The 22,520-nt window shown below is 39.3% G+C and overlaps 2 protein-coding genes across 2 annotated transcripts; one reads left to right on the top strand and one right to left on the bottom strand.

Moving 5' to 3' along the window:
• Window positions 1-3,357, top strand: LOC306758437 (serine/threonine-protein kinase NIM1-like; the record flags this gene model as incomplete). Its single annotated transcript, XM_079243765.1, has 4 exons — window positions 1-70; window positions 488-763; window positions 1,865-2,133; window positions 2,602-3,357. 4 exons carry the CDS (start codon window positions 1-3, stop codon window positions 3,355-3,357), a joined length of 1,371 nt encoding a protein of 456 aa, XP_079099891.1.
• A 7,174-nt stretch (window positions 3,358-10,531) lies between these two features.
• ccl25a (chemokine (C-C motif) ligand 25a) lies at window positions 10,532-11,449 on the bottom strand. The gene is made up of 4 exons (XM_079243601.1): window positions 11,368-11,449; window positions 11,019-11,136; window positions 10,764-10,860; window positions 10,532-10,665 (listed from the first exon to the last, which is right to left on the bottom strand). Exons 1-4 carry the CDS (start codon window positions 11,429-11,431, stop codon window positions 10,636-10,638), a joined length of 309 nt encoding a protein of 102 aa, XP_079099727.1. The 5' UTR covers window positions 11,432-11,449; the 3' UTR covers window positions 10,532-10,635.
• Between the last annotated feature and the right edge of the window lie 11,071 nt (window positions 11,450-22,520).

The following is a 22,520-nucleotide window of genomic DNA, read 5'->3' as shown; positions in this document are numbered from 1 at the left end:
ATGTATTTGAACAGCAGAAAAACTACAATCAACACAGAGAGAAACAAGAAGAACATAAGGGGAAAATCAAGTAAGTATGGACACAGTTTATTTTAAGTAGCTCTATTATAATGTAGGACTGCATGGTGGAGTAGTGGTTAGCACTGTGGCCTCACAACAAGAAGGTTACTGGATCAAGCCTAGGGGGTGTTTGCATGTTCTCCCTGTGTATGCATGGCTACTTCCTTCCACCATCCAAAGACAAGCATGTGAGGTTAATTGGTTACTCTAAGTTGTGCCTAAGAGTAAGTGTGAGTGTGAATGGGTGTTTGTCTCTCTGTGTGTGATATCCAGGGTGTACCCTGCTTCTTGCCCAATGATTGTTGGGATAGGCTCCAGCTTCCTGTGACCCTTAATTGGACTAAGTGGTTCAGAAAATGAATGAAATGATATAATGTAGAAACATCATTCCAAATTTCCTAACTGGATTTTCTTTTGTCCTTTTCAGGTTCTCACTTAAAGACAAATTCCCACCAGGAAGAAACTGCTGTCCAGGCATACCTACAGGAGAACATAAAGGTGGACACAAAAGAGAAGATGACAGAGGATGAGGAGGCGATGCAGCGCACAGCATTCGGGAAGGCCCTGTATGATCTGAGTCATTCAGAGAGGGTGATGAATGATCTGATATTTGGGCGGCGAGTTGGGTTTTATGAGCTGAGGGGGGAGATCGGCTCTGGCAACTTCTCCCAGGTTAGATTGGGAATACATGACCTGACCAAAGGTGAGATTTTGGATGCTTTGCCTTTTTTTATCCTCTTCATATTTACGTCATCAAAGATCAGGTAGGACGCACGAATGCAGATTTTACATCATGGCCTTTTGGTTTCTGTGTTTTTTTGATATTCTAAAGTTAAAATCGAAAAATATAGATCATTTCTGTAAATGTTTTATATCACCTTAGGTAGTTAAAGGGGAAGGTGAAATGAATCATTAGATTTACTGATGTAAATATATAATGATAAATTGCTATGATAAAATTGTAAACATTTCCTGTTAAAGCAAGTTGCTAAACCAAAATTTATTAAACATCTTTCATATAACGTAGTTTTCATTTTTTGTCACATTTTATTGTCGACACTGAAGAATATGAAGAAAAAGTTGTAGTTGCCTGGAATACAGCAGACCTGTAATGCTGTGTATTAGTATGGCATCTTAATTCATTTTTATCATCTTCAAATGAAAAAAAGAGATTTTGTTTGAAAACTTATGTTATATAGAAAAATATTTCACATAATCATCTTCAGCAACCTGCTATAATTGAACGTATTTGCAATAATAATTATACATTTTTGGTCAATAATTCTAAAATTCCCCTTTAAGCGCCCCTTTAATCATCTGATCATCATATTGATAAAAATATAAAACATTTTTGCGACATAGAATTAAAAGGACATTTGGAAGGTTTAATTCTATGGTATATGCAGACATGGCTGAAATATTCCTGTGAGGCTTGTGCTGCGGAGGATATGTCTGATTGTCTGCTGAATGACCTGAGTCTCGTGTTCAGAGGGAACTCTCAGCTTTAAGATGAATGTGCAGACATCAGATTCAGCTCACAGGACATACCCTAGTCGGTCTGGGTCATTCCAGATGTCAGGAGACATGTCTAATCTCATCAGCCGGCCGTCCACTAATCCAAATTTTCAGCCTCTGTGTAACATGGCAACGATGCTGATAAGCAAGGAAATAATGCAGGCCTAGATCAACACACAGAGGAAGGCCAAGACATAGTATTCGTGATAACAAAATTAAGCTTTAGTGAAAGTAAATGCTTAGTTATTTGTTGCCTCACTGCCTTTCTTCATCTGTTTTCACCTGACAGAAAGAGTGGCAGTAAAAGTCCTGGATAAGGAGCGCCTGGGCAAACACTCAAATTTGCTTTTTGCCTCTGAAATCACATGCATGGAGAGGCTTGCCCACCCCAACATAGTGCGCCTGTATGAAGTGGTGGAAACGTTCAAGCGGCTCTACCTGGTGATGGAGTATGCCAGTGGAGGGGAACTGTTCTCCCATATCAGCACCAGGGGACGCCTGTCTGATCTGGAGAGCAAACTTGTGTTTTCACAGGTCCTGTCTGCAGTCAAGCATATGGTGAGTCAGAAGCAGCTTTTGTATGGATATCTTTAAAATGGTTAAGGAATGTTATTTGGTTGTTCAAAAGGTTATATTGGGCGAGCCTTGAACCTGTGTTGTTTCTTGTCCCTGGATCAGCATTTATAGCTTTTCTTGTGGCCAGGTCAAAACTAGCAGGATGTAGAAACTGAATATTATCATGTAGGAATGTGTAAGGAGATGAGATAAGATCTTGACATGGGGATGAGCTGAAACTTATGCTTTATCTGCATTGGGAAAAGAGTAAGAAAAATATATTTTTACAGTTTTAGAGTTTGTTAATGTGCAATATGGCACAGTGGAGCAATTATTTCATTATCTGTTATGATACTGAGTTAATTGAACTTTTATTAGATTATATTTTCATTCAAAACTGTTGAATAAGAGACAAATCTGTGTGACCTACATACACAATTCTAATACCTTCTTTGTTTCCTCCTTTTCCAGCATGATAATAATATTGTCCACAGGGACCTGAAGGCTGAGAATGTGTTTTATACTAACACATACTGCATTAAAGTGGGTGATTTTGGTTTTAGCACACTTTGCTGCTCCAGTGACATACTTCACACATTCTGTGGCTCTCCACCTTATGCAGCCCCTGAACTCTTCAAAGATAAAGGCTACATCGGACAATATGCTGATATCTGGGCACTGGGTATTTTACTTTACTTCATGGTAACTGCCACAATGCCATTCAAAGCTATGACCACAAGCAGGCTGAAGTGTTGTATCCTCCAAGGCTCTTTTGCCATTCCTTCTTACGTACCCCAGTCCTGCCAGGAGATTATTAAGGGCCTCCTGAGGCCAGTTCCTGTAGACCGCCTCTCCATGGCACAGATCATGACAAGTGACTGGATGAGAGGCATTGAATATCCCCAGGCCTACCCATCTCATAGGGCGACACCCTCCCACCTGGTCGATCCCAGCCTCATCCTTACCGCAGATGAGCTAAATGTGAAGGCCATCCTAGAAGATCTTGGTGTCACCGAGGGCCATATTCTCAACAACAGCCTAGACCTGAGAAGCCCTATCACTGGGGCGTATCGGATCTCACTCCATCGAATCCAGAGGAGGAGGTCTGTGGAAGGTGTGGGTTTCAGTCAAACATACACCAGAGACTTCCAGAACAGACCCAGACGTAGAATAGCATCAGACGGCTTGCTGCAGAAGCGTCACTCTGTGGTTTGTATCATAATGTAGCTTCATATCTCACAAGTATGATTCAACAGTTTAAAAAGTGTTGGTACCTTCTTACTGATAGTTTGGACAAGAAGATTCTTTCATGCAAGCTTGACTCCTTATGGCACAGTTGCTAGTATCATACCATTATTCACTTTATACACAGAGTTTTAAAAACAAAAGTTATGGCTTCAGTGGGAAGCGTCCTGTCATAACTGACCTAGTTTCATTGTTTGACAAGGTTTCTAAAAAAGCACAACATGGTTTCATTTTTCATGAAGGTTTCTTTGAATGCAAATGCACAGAGTGGCAAACTCCGTGAACATATTTGGCTCTTTTTTTGGCAACTATAATACCATTCAAAGTCTCTGCAATGTAAGTTGTATTTAAATCCACTGAGCATGACAGAAACATATCAAAGGCTCTCAGTGACAAATGGATTCCTCCTTCAGTAAAGCAGTGGGAATGTGGGAATATTAAAACCACTCTGTTGAGCTTTTTTTTTTAAGTCCATAAATCACTGTTGGAACAGTTGTGGAAAGTGTAAACCTGACTTTTAAGTTTCCTCATGACTGAGTCATGTGGTAAATGATACTTTCGCTGCATAAGAAGTCACTGACTGTTTCTAGTTTCTTTTTCACAATGGACAAGCTTGGACTTATCTGGAGTGGTGGTGGTGTAATCTATAACCTATACCATGCACTTCGACCAAGCAGGTAGTAATAGTAATAAGTGAAAGCCAAGAAGTATACAATACTGAAAGAGGAGCACAAAAAAGGCACAAGTCGGAAAACTAAGGAGAGGCTTCGGATCAGGAAGACAACCTGAGAACACATCCAACTGTACAAAGAAAGATCTGAAAAAACTCCAAGCTGTCAAGTGGCTGATAAACTTTATTTCTATTAAAAATCTGCAGAAAAAGATGATATATAAAGAAAATGAAAGCATATTAATGGAAGTGTGGGAGAAACTATGAACTGAGCGATGAAATAAAACCTTTAGATAGCTACAATAAGTACTTTTACTGTTGTTAACTGCATTTTCATTCACTTGTCAAAGAAATCTCAAAGTACTTTTTGAATTTCTTTTTGTAAATGTTCTTTTCTTTTAAACCATTTTCTGGTTTAGGGACAATAAACGGAGCTTTTTAGTGTTGTAACAAGGTGGTGTTACTGGCTACACTTTGAATAGCTGTAATAAAGGTTCTAATAAAACCAGACTTCAAGGACAACAAGTATAGTTGCTTTGCTGCACAGAAGAGGAGGCATCTGTCGGTAAATTTTTTCATGCTAATATTCATTTTTATTCAAACCAAAAAAAAAAAAGCTGATTAGTAATGTGAGTAACTTGTTTGATTTGTCAGGATGGATTCACCTCTATTTGAATATTGTAATTCTTCAAAAAGCACTTTAAAAGATGACTGCATTTGGCAAAATGAAAAATATGCCAAATGCTCCGCAAAAAAACAGGAAGCATAAGCAAGTTTTATTTTGCATAAACCTATAGGTGTGATAAGAGTGTATGAGGATCATACGCGGTTTAAAACAAAAGGTGACAGAGCCTTTGCAGCAGTGGCCCCTGCTTTATGGAGCTCCCATCCTCTCAGTATGAGATCGACTGAGACGGTGATCTATTTTAAAAAGCAGCTCAAGACATATATTTTTAATCCTGTTTTACCTTGGTTTTATTTGTTTTTTCTTGATGTTTTTAAGTTGTTTTAATGTTTTGCATTTTGTTGCAAAGTGATTTGTGATTTTTATCTTGAAAGGCGCTATGTAAATAAATGTACTTTACAAAACTGGTTTAATTTAATTCATCCATCCATCTTCTGCCGCTTATCCGGGGTCGGGTCGCGGGGGCAGCAGCCTAAGCAGGGAAGCCCAGACTTCCCTCTCCCCAGCTACATTTGCCAACTCTGCGGGGGGGATCCCGAGGCGTTCCCAGGCCAGCCGAGAGATATAATCCCTCCAGCGTGTCCTGGGTCTTCCCTGGGGTTTCCTCCCAGAGGGACGTGCCTGGAACACCTCACCAGGGAGGCGTCCAGGAGGCATCCTGATCAGATGCCCGAGCCACCTCAACTGGTTCCTCTCGATGCGAAGGAGCAGCGGCTCTACTCTGAGCCCCTCCCGGATGACCGAGCTCCTCACCCCATCTCTAAGGGTGAGCCCGGCCACCCTGCGGAGGAAACCCATTTCAGCCGCCTGTATACGAGATCTTGTTCTTTCGGTCACAACCCACAGCTCATGACCATAGGTGAGGGTAGGAACGTAGATCGACTGATAAATCGAGAGCTTCGCCTTCTGGCTCAGCTCCTTCTTCACCACGACAGACCGGCGCAGAGTCCGCATTACTGCAGACGCCGCACCGATCCGTCTGTAGATCTCGCGCTCCATCCTTCCCTCACTCGTGAACAAGATATTTAAACTCCTCCACTTGAGGCAGGACCTGACTCCCGACCCGGAGAGGGCAATCCACCCTATTCCGGCTGAGGACCATGGTCTCAGATTTGGAGGTGCTGATTCTCATCCCAGCCGCTTCACACTCGGCCGCGAATCGCTCAAGCGAGAGCTGGAGATCACGACCAGATGAAGCCAACAGGACCACGTCATCCGCAAAAAGCAGGGACCCAATCCTGAGGCCACCAAGTCGGATCCCCTCAACACCTCGGCTGCGCCTAGAAATTCTGTTCATATAAGTTATGAACAGAATCGGTGATAAAGGGCAGCGTTGGCGGAGTCCAACCCTCACCGGAAACGAATCCGACTTACTACCGGCAATGCGGACCAAGCTCTGACACCTGTCATACAGGGACCGGACAGCCCTTACAAGGGGGTCCGGTACCCCATACTCCCGGAGTACCCCCCACAGGAGCCCCCGGGGGACACGGTCGAATGCCTTCTCCAGGTCCACAAAACACATGTAGACTGGTTGGGCAAACTCCCATGCCCCCTCCAGGACCCCAAAGAGGGTATAGAGCTGGTCCACTGTTCCGCGACCAGGACGAAAACCATACTGCTCCTCCTCAATCCGGGATTCGACTATCCGGCGGACCCTTCTCTCCAGGACCCCTGAATAGACCTTACCAGGGAGGCTGAGGAGTGTGATTCCCCTGTAATTGGAACACACCCTCCGGTCCCCCTTCTTAAAAAGGGGGACCACCACCCCAGTCTGCCAATCCAGCGGTACTGCCCCTGATGTCCACGCAATGCTGCAGAGGCGTGTCAGCCAGGACAGCCCCACAGCATCCAGAGCCTTAAGGAACTCCGGGCGGATCTCATCCACCCCCGGGGCCTTGCCGCCAAAGAGCTTTTTGACCACCTCAGCGACTTCAGCCCCAGAGATAGGAGAGTCCACCCCTGAGTCCGCCAGCTCTGCTTCCTCATCGGAAGACGTGTTGGTGGGATTGAGGAAGTCTTCGAAGTATTCCCTCCACCGACCCACTACATCCTGAGTTGAGGTCAGCAGCTCCCCACCTCCACTGTACACAGTATTGATGAAGCACTGCTTCCCCCTCCTGAGCCGCCAGCTCTGCTGAAGGTGGAAGTTGAAGCTCGCTCTGACGGGGGACTCAGCCAGACGTTCCCAGCAGACCCTCACAACACGTTTGGGTCTGCCAGATCTGACCGGCCTCCTCCCCCACCACCTGAGCCAACTCACCACCAGGTGGTGATCAGTTGACAGCTCCGCCCCCCTCTTCACCCGAGTGTCCAAGGCATGTGGCCGCAGGTCTGACGATACGACTACAAAATCGATCATCGAACTGCGGCCCAGGGAATCCTGATGCCAGGTGTACATATGGACACTCTTATGTTGGAACATGGTGTTCGTTATAGACAATCCATGACGAGCACAGAAGTCCAATAACAAAACACCATTTGGGTTCAGAGGGGGGGGACCATGCCTCCCAATCACTCCCCTCCAGGTCTCACTGTCATTGCCCATGTGAGCATTGAAGTCCCCCAGCAGAACAATGGAGTCCCCAGAAGGAGCACCCTCCAGCACTCCACCCAAGGACTCCAGAAAGGGTGGGTACTCTGAACTGCTGTTCGGTGCATAAGCACAGACAACAGTCAGGACCCGTCCCCCCACCCGGAGGCGGAGGGAAACTACCCTTTCATCCACCGGGGTAAACTCAAAGGATGGAGGAAAGAATGAATGATGTTTTATTTTGAAACACAGATTTGGCTTGGTCATGGGCCAGAAAAACTTTCTAGGATTACCAAGTAATCCAATGGTGAAGAGGGGTCGCTGAGGAGAGATCTCCAACTGAGGTAACAAAATTCTGGTAGGAGGCAGGATGAACAGGCAGGCATACACAGCAGGTGTAGTGGGTAGAGGAAAAGGTTCCTGATTCAGAATGATTCCACAAATTGTCCAGAAGCACTGAGGTGGTAAGGAAAAAGCAAGGTGAGATCACTGGAAAGGAGTCACAAAAAGTCACTAGAACTAGCCTGATTACCACGCAGCAAAGTGAGACAATTTGGAAAGGACTGGAGCTCCTGCTTGTCCTTAAATAGCAGGATGTAGCACAGGATCATCAAGCAGGATAATGAGCTGCAGGTGGTGGCAATTGAAGCTCAAGACTCTGCCCTGAGTTCCCACGGCAACCTGCTCATCCCTACCCAAAACTCGGACACACACACACACACACACACACACACACACACACCATGACAGAGACCACCTTTCAGCACAATATATTTGATTTACTGTAACTATGGCTCAGGATGAAAGAATGTTCGTGTTTTGACAGTTTAGCATTCACACAAAATATTATTCAAGTGGATATAATGTCACATTCAAATAAGTTTGTGTAATGTTTATAGCTGTTTTCATCTTTCTTTTTATTCATTTCCCTTTCTCAACCTTTATGAATCAGAGGTGTTGATGCTTGGCACCGAGCTAACACATCGTTTTGTATAATAAAGGTGTGAAAGTGACTTCATTGTTTTTGTTTTTTGAGCCTCTTGTAACACGTCGTGTCGTAATTTTAAAAGCCTTCCGTGTTTTCAGTATGTGTTCAAACATCTTAATTCATGTAAGTCGTCACATCTTTTTCTGAGTAAAATGATATTTCCAGCTTTTTGTTTGCATACCTTGGTTTTTTCCACTTCATAAAAAAAAAAGGGAAATTTCTGCTCACGCTGCCAAACAGGCAAGTCTTTGTGCCCCAGCATGCAAAAACAAAGAATGGAAGATTTTTTTTTTTTCAGCTTTCTTGTGATATAAACATGAAGAAACAAAGCCTCTGCATCCATCATCTTCAAGTTGCAGCACAATTTTTTGACCTGTGAGGGTATTTATTTGTCTTAATCAAGACAAATAAATGCAATTTTAGGTGTCCATCAGTATTTTATAAGCAATTAATGTGTTGGTAATTATCTTGTATTTATCAGGTTATCCATCACCTTTCCCCACTTAGCTAAGTTGGCAGTGTATTCAAAGAAACATCTCAACAGCTTGAAGAGGATTCATTGCCTTCAAGTCTTGATTGCAGGCCTTTAAATCTGTTATAGCAGCTCCTCACGTGTTTGACACAGGAATTTAAGTACAGAAAATCTGTAAGAGGCTGGAAAGTCTTTATATCTTTATTTTATTCAACAAACACGACACACTGAATGCATTAGAGCAGAGGCCTTCAGGGTCTTACAGCGTTTCTTTTGAGACACACTTTATCTTTGCTTCATCTTGCAAGCTGCCTCTGCAGGGCACATGTGTGTGGAAGTCATCAATCTCCACAGACAGCATAGTCAAACAATGCATCACACAGTGAGATCTTTATCATTTGCAAGCCCCAGCAATTCCTATAAATGCCCATGGAGAAGAAAGAGAAGCATATGAATCAATGAGTAAATCCAGTTCCATGGCAGATCAGATAGTGATGTTAATTATCAGGTGATTTTCCTCACTGTAGCTGCCTGTGCCTGCTCTGTTTCTGCACACCTTCTGTACTGCTCTGAAATATGGGCTGCATTGGTTGTGCAAGCATCCTGCACAACATGAAGAAAAAAAATTCACTTTGCAATTTTTTTTTTCAACGAAAAACAAAAAGAAAATGAAGCAAAAATCGCATTTGTAACTTTGAACTATTTAAGGTTGAAACAGGGGGTAGGACTGATGCTTTGGTACAGATGCATAAAAACGAATCATAACAAGCTGCCATTGCATTCTTGAAACCATCAGCAAACATAACTATTATTACCGTAAAGCAATGGGCATGTTACCTCAACAAATACTTTAAGAAAACCGAGAAAAAAAACATGCTGGCCCCTTTCATTGCAGTTATCTGCACTGTAGTTTCATTTCAGAAGTCATTTAAGGTGAGATTAGTGATAATCAGTATTTGCTGTGTACTCTGTGTTATGTTGTATTGTGTGCTTTGTTAAAGCCTATTTAGCCTAGTTATGGTATATGTTTGGTTTGATAAGGAAGTTTTTTAAATCAAGAATTGTATTAGTGTTAGGTAACAAAGGATACCAAACCTTTTGCAAATGTAAATATTTGATCTGTTGCTGTGTGCTGCTTGTTACGCTTTTCATCATGTCAAATTTTAACTAGAAGATTATTTTCTCAATTAAGTCTAAGGTCAAACTCATTAAATAATAGAACAAAAGACTTTTATGCTCATGTCTTTTTCACACTTTGTCCTTTTTATGGTCTTATAACCAACAGTAAGTGAGACTTAACAGGAAAGTTTATGTTGTAATGATTTTATTGGAACACATTTACTCTCATAAAACATAGAAAAAAATGTATGACAAGACACATACATAAAACTTGGAAAAAAAAAAAGTGGAAATGAAGAAAAGGCATAAAGTTTTCAATGACACAAATTTCAAAAAACGTTATTTACAACTTGACAGTTTACTTATACAACTGACTTGAAAGATCAGTGTAAACATTATAGATGCAATAGAAACAGTAATATCACAAGATTAATTTATTCTCCATCACCATATATATCATCACACAGCTTATTTCATATCTGGTATCTGAAAAGACACAATAAGTATATCCTCTGAAGCAGCCATGCATTTAAAAGGCGTTGATATATTGTGTGGGTATCAGTCAGCTTCAAGAGTCCCAACCTCAAGAACAAAGTGGTGCTGCAACTCTAGACCAGCCTTTGACCTTTATCTTAGTGCTGAGTGAAAGCAAAAGTAGTACTACAGTATTTCCTTGGCCAGCTTTTTAAGTGCCTTCCATGCTATAAAACCACCATAAAACCACTTGTTGCTCAATAACAAGACTGCAGAAGGCGGAAAGATGAGCGGAGTCAATTGTTGCAAACAGCTACCCTCAGCCTCTGTATGAAGGTTGTGCATGGATCTACGAAGAACAAAAATATACATTACATTATCACTTCATTCTTTAGACTTCTTTTTGCTTTATGCAAAATAACAGCCCAAAATTACTTTTGTATTTACCTTTCGGCTTCGCTTTCTATCAATCCTGTCCATTAGGTCCTGGACCCACTTCTCACTGGGGTTTGCACAAAGCTTGCGCCCTTTCCTCATGGTGAAGCTAAAGGAAAAATTATGCAAACAATTATTCCATTTTAGAAACAATAATAATGATAATAATAAAAACTTTCTGCTACAACAAGAAAGGTTCAAAATTCAAAATGTCAATCAATCCACTTTAAAATGGGTATTGTTTTTTATTTTTATCTGGGTGCTTACATTACAGCAGGGATGTTGCAGCCTCCATCTGTCCTCTGATAGTTGTAGTTCACTGCATGTTTTTGATTGTTTGGTTTGATTTCCTTCACATACTTCAGACAGCAGTCATCATAGAACCCTAAAAGTTCAGAAACACAGTCAAATTTATGAATCTATGAACACCAATACATGTGTAATGGGGCAGAAATTTGATACAGACTAATACATCCACCGGTGCAGGTCCTAACGCAATAAGTCAAACTCATTGACCCTCCTTTTATCTTTATTGTTTGCTCTTTCTTTTTTCATTATTTGTATGCTGAGTGTGATACTATATAGAGATAGCCCCTGATTTTCCATAAAGCCTTACCTTGTGTCAGTGCAAGACAGAGACAAGAAAGGACGACCACAAAGAACAGCGTGTTGAACCGCATTGTGAAGTCTGTGATGGCAGATCTGGAAAAAAAAAAGCCAGAAAATTTTTTTACCTTCAGTCAGCATTATCACTGTGTCAGTCGTACCTCAGCTCATCACACTGTGACAATTTACACATTAAGCCTTGAAGCCTAAATAAATATTCCACGTCGGCAATGTTTGTGTCACCATACAATATTTTCCCTCATTGCTAATATGGGGAAAAACAAAATACTCAACACTTACAAGATTTTGCTTTTTCAATGAAATAATCTAGGTATAAAATAGTACACATTGTGCACACACACACACACTCACACACACACACACACACACACACACACACACACACATATATATATATAAATATATATATATATATATATATATATATATATATATATATATATATATATATATATATATATATAATATATATATGTGTGTGTGTGTGTGTGTGTGTGTGTGTGTGTGTGTGTGTGTGTGTGTGTATAATAAAACCCAATGTTTGTGTTCATGAAAAAAATAAATGAAATAAAAGAAAAAAAGAGAGAAAGATTACTCACCTCTGATACTACAGCTCTTGCAAATCTGTCAACCTGCACAGGCAACCCTCTCTTATAAAGCTCTCAGCTAAGGGGCATGCCTCAGCAGGTATCATATTTCCATAAAGTAACTCACCTTTGTACTTCTTGGCTTTCATCTTCTTGGTCTGTCCATTTTGAAAGTTCACTTAAGAATCAACACCGATATGCTGTTTTAAGCATCTCTCAACAAGCTGATGACTTACAAACAAAAATGTTTTATGTTGCTGAATCCCATATAGGCATAGCAGGAAGACAGCTGGATGTGCTTGGAGAAGAAGAAAATATAAATTACAGGCTTTTGTCGTTGGTGTCAATGTGAGTAGAAATAAATGGTTGAAGGTTTGAAGTGTAGACGAATGCACAAAGCATTTGTGATTGTGGAGAAAAGACCACATGTGTTTTTTGGAGAGTATTTACTTAGTTTGATTGGGTAGGGAATTTGAATTATTCATAACTTTATTTGGGTTGATTTGCTATGAGGATGCGTTTTCCTCAAACAGACCAAACTGCCTGAACATTACCCAGTTGTAGCATCTCACAAGGAGCAACAGTCCCATTTCAGGTGGAGCAACTACAGGAAGTGGACTACAAAAAAAGTCACTTCCTGCATTTGGGGTAGTGTTGCATTGTGGGTAGCGATGGCGTTAAGGTCCCTCTGCCTCATCAGTTTTTCATACTGCGCCCATTGCAGTGGTGTATTTCTGCAGTGTACTTGTTTCAGATAAGTTAAAAAACAACAAAACAGGGATAATTTTGTCTCCATGTTTAGCTCACAAGTGGAGGAAATGGAAAAGGAAATTTTCTTCTTCACGCGGGTCTTGTCCTCTCTTTTGCTAAATACTAGTGACCAAAGTGCAACATGGATGCAATCTCGTTCTGCATGGATACACCCCCCTACAACTGAGCCGAGTCCCCAATCGGACCGAGTCTAGCGGACTATCCAAATGTGAATGGACCCTAAGAGGACCAGAATTTGTTTCTTTGGTCTGCATCAGAGTGCAAATGCACTTTCCCCCAAATGAACTGTACTATCCATGGAAGTGGACCAGTGTTTATGTAAACTGGACAAATACCATGGGAGGGAGTGCTCTCATGATCAATTTTCTTTTATTTAGAAATTAGACATTTACAGAATTAACTTCATTGCTGTACTTGTAAGATTTTACCATCCCTTGTTGTACACACAGATAAAGGTAGCCTGAAGCAACTTTTTTTTAAAAGAAATCCAAACTGAACACTATTCCATTAACAGGCTTAATGTGAAATCTTTATTTTTGCTAAAACGTACAGATGAAAGATTTAGAGTTTTGTGTCAATAGCATCAATCAGTTCCCTTTGAGTCACTGGCCCAGAACGGCAGCAGAGGTGTGATAACAGGGGTATTTTCTTGTCACACATTGGGTCTCTCTGGGAAACGACCTTTGTAAAAACCCTTGGAGCTATAATTTCCAATGATCTAATAATCATTTACATCCCAATAGTGTGACAGGCATAGTATAAAAAATGATGAAAAAGTTCCTTCTCTCTTCCAATTGAAAACTGTCCATTCTTGAAAACTAGGATATTCTTTAAAAGAAAAAAAAAAAAACAGCTTAAAAACCAAAGCATTTTGACTGTGACAATGCTGTTGTGACTGCCATTTTCCTCGAGATTACATAGTATCCAGGATACTCTTTATGAAGGTTTGGATAAAATAAACCAGCTAGGTTACTGCTGTTTGTGGCTCAAATAGTTTCTTAAGTTAAATAATTTTGATTTTTAGGTAACCAAATAATTTATTGTCTGCAAGTAAGGAACAAGTTAAAAACTCATTAGCTCAGACAGAACCTAACAGTAAAAACTGGTGGTCTCTTCACTGAGAGGGGGCTATAAAACAATATTGTAGATATAGTTTATCTGTTTTTGTTCATTATTCCCACACAACTACTGAAGTGCAAACCGAAGTATGTATCAAATATTTAATGAGCTTTACATTAAACAACAGGTTGGGCAGTCTGCTTAGACTTGTTCTTGACCACATGATCTTCCCTCTTAACTTACAGGTAGAATCCCACCTTTCACAGTGAAAGCACCAGTTCAGAACTGTCTGTCAAAACTAAAAACGGGGATTTGGCAAAAGACCTTGAGGGAGCCCCTCAAGCTTCTTTCAAGTCTGTAAGTGGTAGTTGAGATGCGGTCGGTCCGGGCACGTCCTTTGTTTGATAAATGTTTGGTTGATAAACACTGAATTAGAATATTTGAAATAAATAAATAAATAAATAAACTAGAGCTATATAAGCTTGATTTGGTGAAGTCTAAAATCATTTCACATTTCAGTTCTTGTTTTTCTCAAGGCTTAAAGACAAAGCAGGAAAATATTGCACAATGACTTCAAGATTATCTTTTTAGTACAGAGTATTTCACCATTTCAGTTACTTATAAAAATAAAAAACAATGAAACGCCGACTTTGCAACACAATGTTCTGAGAGTATATTAATAGTATTTGGAAAGTTGTCAACTATAACTCCTGTAACTCTGTTTTTTCTGTTTTTCTTCCTTTTTTCCTTAAAAAAAAGTTATTGTTGACAGATTTCTCATGAATGAATATGTCACAAACAAATAACCAACGCACCCACATATAATGTGAGTTAATATTTCCAGAGAAATAGGTTTGAAAGATTTAACAGACTGAATCACACCTTAACTGTAGAAACTTGCTGCAAAGTCATTTCTGAGCATCTTCTGGTAATATGATCACCAAGCCACTAAATACTATACTAAATGTAAGACATTTGTCTTTTAGTTCCACTTTTTGACTTACCTTAACAATCAAACACAAATAAAAGTGGTCCCTTACTTAGTTTTCAAATTGGGAACTTTTTGATGTGCACATAGTAAATGTAAAAAAGTATAAAAGGGAAACTTAAGCCACAGCTCATTTACAAGAAATTGTTTGAAAATCCCCAATGGCTTGTATACAAAAGTTTATGAGATCATAAATACTGTGGGCTGTCTCAGCAATGATAGCATTCATCTCTCCTGATAGCATGAGACATCCATTTTGACCCTTAGGACTGATTGGAAGAAGAAAATAAAAGTTAATAAGTAATAAGTCACTGCACTTTGTAGTCACAAAAAAATGTAGACTGATCAGCCGTAAGATTATAACCACTGTGAACAGGCGAAGAGAGAAACACAAAGCCACGTTCTGCTGGGAAAACCCACATCGTGGTATTCACACTACCTTTCACTTGCATCCTATGTGAACCCCCCCACCTCTCATACAGCAACTGCACTCCCCAGCTTTGGCAACCAAGCCTGCAAACTCCTCAGACATAAATCAAATGGGCTCTACAAACCCAGTCTACAAAGAACCCACCCCACAATAACCCAGAGACTCTGTTGTTACCAACCTGATATTCCAGGACACCCTCAGATGTTTCTTCATCTTTACCCTGACTCGTCAGGGGTCTTTTGGGGGTGTTTGGAGGAGCCACTTAGTATATGTGGGGGTCGGATGGCAAATCAGTGTAAACTGCAGAGAGTAATGATACTACATGCTCCTAATTTTAGCTAATAAATAATTAATTTTCCCATAGTCTAAACACTGACAGCATAGTAAAAATCATTCTCCATTATTTTTAGAGAAATATGTCATTTAAATCAAACATGCATACAACAGAGCAGTGCATGGATGTCTGTCAGCAGTTAAACTTTAGAAACCCCTACAGCTGATGAGATCTCCTCAAACAAAACTTCCTGTTCAATGTTCAACAAGTCAGTCTAACTGTGATGACATTAAAGACACTACTAAAGCAATAAAAAGAGACTACACCTTCATAAGGCAGAGAAGGTACATACATATGAGTTTTAACACCACAGCAGCTATGTTGGTCCACACTGCAAAGTGGCACAGTTACTCTATAAAGGCTTAAAAATGACTCTGCTTTTCTAGATTTTCTATTTTCTCTTTCTTAATACAGACACACAGCTTGACATGTCTCGACATCACAACAAAAATTCTACATGTCACAAAACCCTTTAAGATATCAACATTTCCCCTAATGATATCATAAACATATTGCAGAATTACTATAGCTTACTAGGTTTTAAGTCTTCCGGATGGTAATGCATTATATACTTTAACCAAATAACTAGTGATAGCTGTTGTGTCAGCATTGCCATGTTGCGCATCCACTCAGATTGTTTCCTGTGACTTCTGTAGGTAGTGAATGAGTCACTTTCGGCAGGATTTTTGTTGGACTTTATGTGACAACCGTTAATGAGCCTTCAGCGTCTGAGTGGATATCTGATAGGACTGCTGCCTGTTTATGCTTCTTGCCTGGGCTAATATTATCTCCTTGCACTCACTGAACCATCACTTTGGCATTTTCTTTTCACTTTATTTGACTGCAGGATATGGGTATTATCTTCAGTTGCTTACTACTCTAAAACAAACTTGAATGCAATGTTTTTAAAGAATTAAAGAATTATCTATTTCTCTCAAGAGGCCACCCTGATTCTTAAGTATGTGATTTGTTTATGGCTTGCAGTGATTTATTCACAAGTTGCTTCAGTGTTGGGCAATCCCGATCTTGCTGTAAAAGAGTTTCCTGCTGTATTTGTGGGTTTCATCACAGTCACAATGAACTGAACGTTCATTGGCAAGACAACCTGTAACTTCTGAAGAAAAAAACAAATTGGCAGTGCACGTCTCGGTTCCTGGCTTGTGTTTTTGAAGAATCCCGATGGATTAATGGCTCTGACTATTTGACAGAATATGATGGTCCACTGCCAGGGAGACTTGGACTCAGTTCATGTAATGATACACCATGTTGTCCTCAGCATTCCTTGCAGACAACTTGATATGTTGTTTTATCCCTTCATTGTTGCTGTCATTTAACATGCATTTAAAAGAAGACATGTCTGAGAAGCTATTTATCAATGCCTGACTCTCTTTACTTTGGCACACCATATGAAAAAACTACAGCATTGATGAACGCGGGGCTGTCTCACGTGTTATAAACTGGGTAATGGCATTGAATGAACACTTACTGTTGTTACAACACCCATTTGCAAACTGCAATGTACCAGAAAAGAAAAATCTGATTAAACATTGAGGAAAGTTATCATAAGGAGTATAGTTTCAACTCCCTGCCTGAAGCCAGAAGTGTTTTTTTTTTTCTTCTTGTATTTTTTTTTTAGATTCTAGTAACTGAACGGGAACAAACTCATATTTTCTGGCTTCGAAGGTGACTGAAAGACAATGTGGATGCACTACTCATGGCAAGACAAGAAAAAAAGATGGGTGAAGAGCAATACAGTCCAGGGTCTACCCCATCAAGCAAGACCCCAAAGACAGTCCAGCAAATAGCCATGGGGTGTTAGTAGCAACCAGGTAAAGAATATGGAACACCATAACCAAGTTGCTGAAAAAGTAGACACGAGCATCTTAACTGAATAAAGTAGGAGATACACAAAACAATGGTGCATACAAAGCTGGGAAGCCGTAAGACTTTCAGATCAAGACTTATAAACTGGAGAACCAGCTGAACACTGTGACGATTGCACAAAACTGTAGAGAATGATGTACCAATCCTAAATTGTGGCGGCTGTTGTCGCAGCCACTTGTAAGTTATAACCTCATGTATCAATGCACATCTAGATCAGACTTCATCTAATTATAATTACAGTGTTGAATAAATATATTACAGGTGCATTGTTGTCACATTTTAGTCAGTCTTAGCCTTTTTTCAGACACAACCCTTCAACAACCTTTTGACCCTTTTGCTATCCCTGTCTCAGCTTTTGAGATATGTTGCTCCCAGTTTCAAAATAAGCAAATATTTTCCATGAAATGGTAATAAAAGAATGTCTGTTTCTGCATCTGTTGTGTTGTTTATGTCCTATTATGTATCAATCTTCATTTTACACATAGCTCCAATTTTTATTTTTTTATGTCTCTCATGATGCTAGACAACCACAACTATTCAGATAAAAATTGGCCTTCTTGGTGTCTACACCAATGCCCCCACCTCCTATTTGTCCTTTTCTCCAAAAACAGATTATGCAGGAAATGATCCTTTACATGAAATGATCCCTTACATAACATGTTCTGAAGCAAGTCTGGTATCCACCTGTCATAGTGATAACATCCTGGTTAAGAGGTTAACTCCTTTTGTGTGACTTAAAACCCAGAGTTTAACCAAAGGTTTCATACATGCCTGTACCAAAATGAACATCTACTCATTTTTAGGATGTTCAGTTATTTAGACGTTGTGAAATTTTCGTCTTCCAAAGGCATCAGATAAGATAAAATGTCCAAGATTACCACAAACAAATGATGTGGTTTAGAATTTCATGATTATCTAATTATGATTACTCTTGCTTTTCAGAGAAATTCCCATGGAATATATTTGATGTTATCAGTTACAATTATATTGGGAGGGGTGGGGGTGGGGGGGCTGTTATGTAAGAAAGTAAAAAGAAGAAATGACATTTTGGTTAACCTCAAAATATATAATTATACTGATCCATAGGGCATGAAGTCTGGTTTTTCCCATCTCTCATGCATTCATAGATTAGATGAAACACCTTTCTCATATAATGTTCCAGAACCTGCCACAGGCAGCTTTGTCAGGAATGTCAAAAAATGTGCAAATACTGGAGTAATGTTAAAGGTTGAGAAGAGCAGAGATCCTTGTTCTGCCACCAATTAAATGTTAAAAAATGAAATGTTGACTCTGGTGTTAAAAAAAACATGAGTTTTACATTTGGATACAAAATAAAAAAGCAAAACGGTTACGGCCAAAGCACAAGCAGAGCTTTTGCAGGCAAATGAGGCCACATCTGTGACAGACAGCTTAAACTCATGCAACGGCTTGTTTGAGTTTGGCCTTGAGGGAAATCTGCAGGATGATTCATTCTACAAAAAAAAAAAAACACTTTGCAGATATTGGGCTTTATTCACTGTGTCTTAACCATACTATAAGTAAGAGAGCAAATAGCAGGCATATATTTATTAGCAACTTCTTCCATTCATTTTTCAAAATCATGTTTCTGATGTTGGTTTATCTGGAATTTCACCACTTGGTAACATTAACATTGAACATGCGTTTGGCATGGTGTTTTTGCTTCAACTTCTTTTTTAGAAATTTTATGAGAAAAATATGAGAAAGCTTTTAAAGTAGTTGAGAGAAAAACAAATGTTTTTAATTCAGCAGTAAAAATCAGCTTCAATGTTAATTACTTTTAATGTCATTACCCAAAAATAATAAAGCATTTTTTAAAAAGTATTTTTTAACTTTTTCTAATAACATCAGTTTGGTCCATTTATGGAGATTTGTAACCTTTTTTTTTTTTTTTTTTTTTTTTTTAAATTTATTTGTGTGTTTGGAGGATTATTTATCTGTGTTTACTGTTGGGAAGCTAGTTTGTTTCACCTCTTAAATCGTCCGTCATTTGAGAAAAAAAAAATTTTGTGCCAAATTTCCTTTCCCACTGCCGACAAGGGAAACAGCTTATGGTGGAGTACTGTAAAGGTAAGCTTGTCATCACTGAGGGCAAGTTTTGTGCAGAAAGATAATGAGATGTAATTCTTCAGTAAATGGCAATTCTATTTCCCCCCAATCTGTGACCAAACTGCATCATGTGAAACGACAATGTTGACCCTTTACAGTGTAGTATTCGTCATAAACCATTCTCAGAATTATGATATAAAACTAAGAAAAGCATGAGGATAGGGTGCCAGCCTGTTGTGGCTGTATATGGGTTTTACTGCATTTCTGCAACTGAGGTTCCTGTTCTAATAAATTACTGCATATAAGTATCAATAGCAGAATAAGATGTTTGGCACTGGCACAAATGATTTGGCAAAGATTTAACTCAATTCAAATGTGAAATAAACAGGCTTTTTTAGCTGCATAGGATTCATTGCCAAGTTACACCAAAGAACTATCTATCAGACACAGACTTCCTTACTTTTTGTGCATAATTTGTGTGAAAGAGGCATCAACAATAAGTTTGATGTATGAGTTTAAGCATGAAAAACATAGCACATTGTTTTGAATGTTTCCTGAGCATCCCTGCAGTCTGATACTGAACATCTGACATCTTTAGTTCTATTAGTTCTCCTCTGTGTAATGACAGTGTGCCACCTAGTGGCAGATTATGCTCATTGCAATTGATAAAAAGATCGCACGATCGTGTGCTGTACATGACACTGTACAAATATGCACATGAAACAGTTTATATGTCTGCCAAACAGACTTAAAAGGGTTAAATTTGTGTGCAAAGGTATCTTGGTTACAATGCTGGGGACTGATCATGATTAAATCACAGTACAGTGAATGTGGTCTCCATAAAAACTATTAGTTTACCAATTAAGGAGAGAAAGGTGCTACAAGCTATTGTAAATAGCTCAGGTTTTAAAACTTCCACACATGCCTTTAAAATGTATAATGAGGCTGGCAATGTGTGCACTGTGTTTGATAGACTTCCTTAATTAAAACAGTGTAGTTACACAGCTAATTCCTAAATGCAAGCATGTACAAGACAACATGTTTTTTTTCCCTAATTTCTTGATTTGCAAGTGATCTTACACCCTTTAAAAGTTGTCGTATTAAGTTCCACCATCATCTGAAACCAACTGAGATTTTGAAGTAGAGCAGCTGTCTGAGAGGTCAAAAGGGAAATTACTCACAACCTGCTATGTGAAGGTTCACAGTAGAATTATTGTAATTATAGCAATTTATTAAACACTACATGATGAGAAAGTTTGTGAAGTTTAAAACTTTAGATTAGTTAGAGGATTTGAAAATATTGTCCTGCTCAGGGCAAACTTTCAGCTGGACAATTAATTTTAAATCTGTGATGTCACATAGAGTGTGTAACTTCTTGTGCAAGGTAAAGCTATTCAAACTGGCAGGTTAAAATGTGTAAATTTAGCACAAAAAGTAAGGAAACTTGTGCTTGTCCAATTATTTCTCAATAATAATAATACTAAGTGGTATTGTATTAGACCTCATTGATACATAACCTTTACAACAAGGTGTAACTTATTAGGACTGTGCTTCTGTGAAATGAGCACCATAATTGAACATTTGCATAGCGCAAGTTAAATCACACATTTAGCTTTGGGATGGCATCTCATTCCTTGGTTAGGAGCTATTGAAGATAAACTTGCATGGTTGTGTTGGTCACTCTATAGTACGTACCTCATGTCTAAGCTGATGCCGTAAGGGTTCAGTTGGGTTGAGGTCTGGACTCCCAGCAGGTCAGTGCAACCTCTGTACTCACAAATTCTGGAGATAATCTGTAATGAGGCTGACTCTGTGGGGGAGTGTTGTCATCCTGGAATTTGAAGTAGGATCCCACTTTCCTGAATCGCCACTGACTCCAGAATCTCCTAAATATTTGCCTATCAAATGTTTCTACCTGTGACGATTAGGTGCCAGTCCTACAACTGTGACACACCTGAATCTCAAAACAAAAGTCACTATCAAGAGAAAAACATGGCAAGGGATTTTTATATCAATTTTAGGGCCACTACCCACATATTTGGATGAGTTGTTCGTTCAAAAGCACAAACCTTACATGTTCAAGCTTGTTGTGAAGGTGGCTAATCAGACTTTTGAACTATGTATAATGCAACACCAATTGTTATTATTAAAGGAGAAAAGTAATTGATTTTTTGTGGCCTAACAGACATTTGAGAAAACTAAAAGGGCTGCTTGCTGCAGTAGAAAACACATCCCCATAGGAGTGTTAGAGCTTCCTGCACCAAGCACAAACTATACAGACACAACTAGCAGTCGTTGCACGTCTCCTACAATGCATGTTGTGTGTTGCATCATTATCACTGGTTTTCTGTTGTATTATGGTAACCTGGTATTATGCCACTGTATAACTCTGGAGTCAGTTTGTTTTGTGCCTCTGTTTGTGTTCACTTTTGGTTGTTTTTTGGCATCACTGTTATAGTTTAGTTTCTCTTTATTTTTATGTGTTTATAATGTTACAGTTGTTGGTATTTAATTTTGTTTATTTGTGTTGTGTTTTGATATTTAAACATTTTCCCATGAATTTTATTGCCACTCTGTTTTTGGAAACTTTGCATTCCTTAATGGTTGTTTATTCACTGCTTGGGTTGTTTTTGCATCTATTTCCTAAGGTATCGTGTTCATTTTTGCACCTCTTTGCATTTTTTTTTATACATTAACTTGTTCAAACTTGAAGCCCCTGATTGGGGTAACTTTGAGAGCATTGTGTCAAACTCTGCCAAAATGGTTATTTTGAACGACTCACCTGAACTGTACTAAAGCAACCCTAAATTTGTTCTGTTTCACTTCATCAGAGTTGGTCTGTGAAACAACAAGGTTATATTGCACTATGATTTGATAAAGGTTTAGAGCTACAGTTGCATCATTATAACAAGATATTCTTACTAATCCCAAAAGGTTTTAAGTGAACCTAAAGCAGTTCTCTTTACAATTACTCCTAAAGTATTCAGAAAATCTTTGTGCTTGCATTTCATTACAGGTATCC

The sequence above is a fragment of the Telmatherina bonti genome, assembly GCF_933228915.1.
Source record: "Telmatherina bonti genome assembly, chromosome: 7".
Taxonomy (NCBI): domain Eukaryota; kingdom Metazoa; phylum Chordata; class Actinopteri; order Atheriniformes; family Telmatherinidae; genus Telmatherina; species Telmatherina bonti.
Note: the sequence above shows the minus strand (reverse complement) of the source record. Positions and strands in the feature narration are given on the sequence as shown.

Excerpts from the sequence above, each read along its gene's own strand:
- ccl25a (XM_079243601.1), bottom strand. The coding sequence starts at position 11,431 with ATGCGGTTCAACACGCTGTTCTTTGTGGTCGTCCTTTCTTGTCTCTGT. Across the intron at positions 10,861-11,018 it reads TGCAACATCCCTGCTGTAAT|CTTCACCATGAGGAAAGGGC; the intron begins GTAAGCACCCAG and ends TTTTTCCTTTAG. Across the intron at positions 10,666-10,763 it reads ATAGAAAGCGAAGCCGAAAG|ATCCATGCACAACCTTCATA; the intron begins GTAAATACAAAA and ends TGTTCTTCGTAG.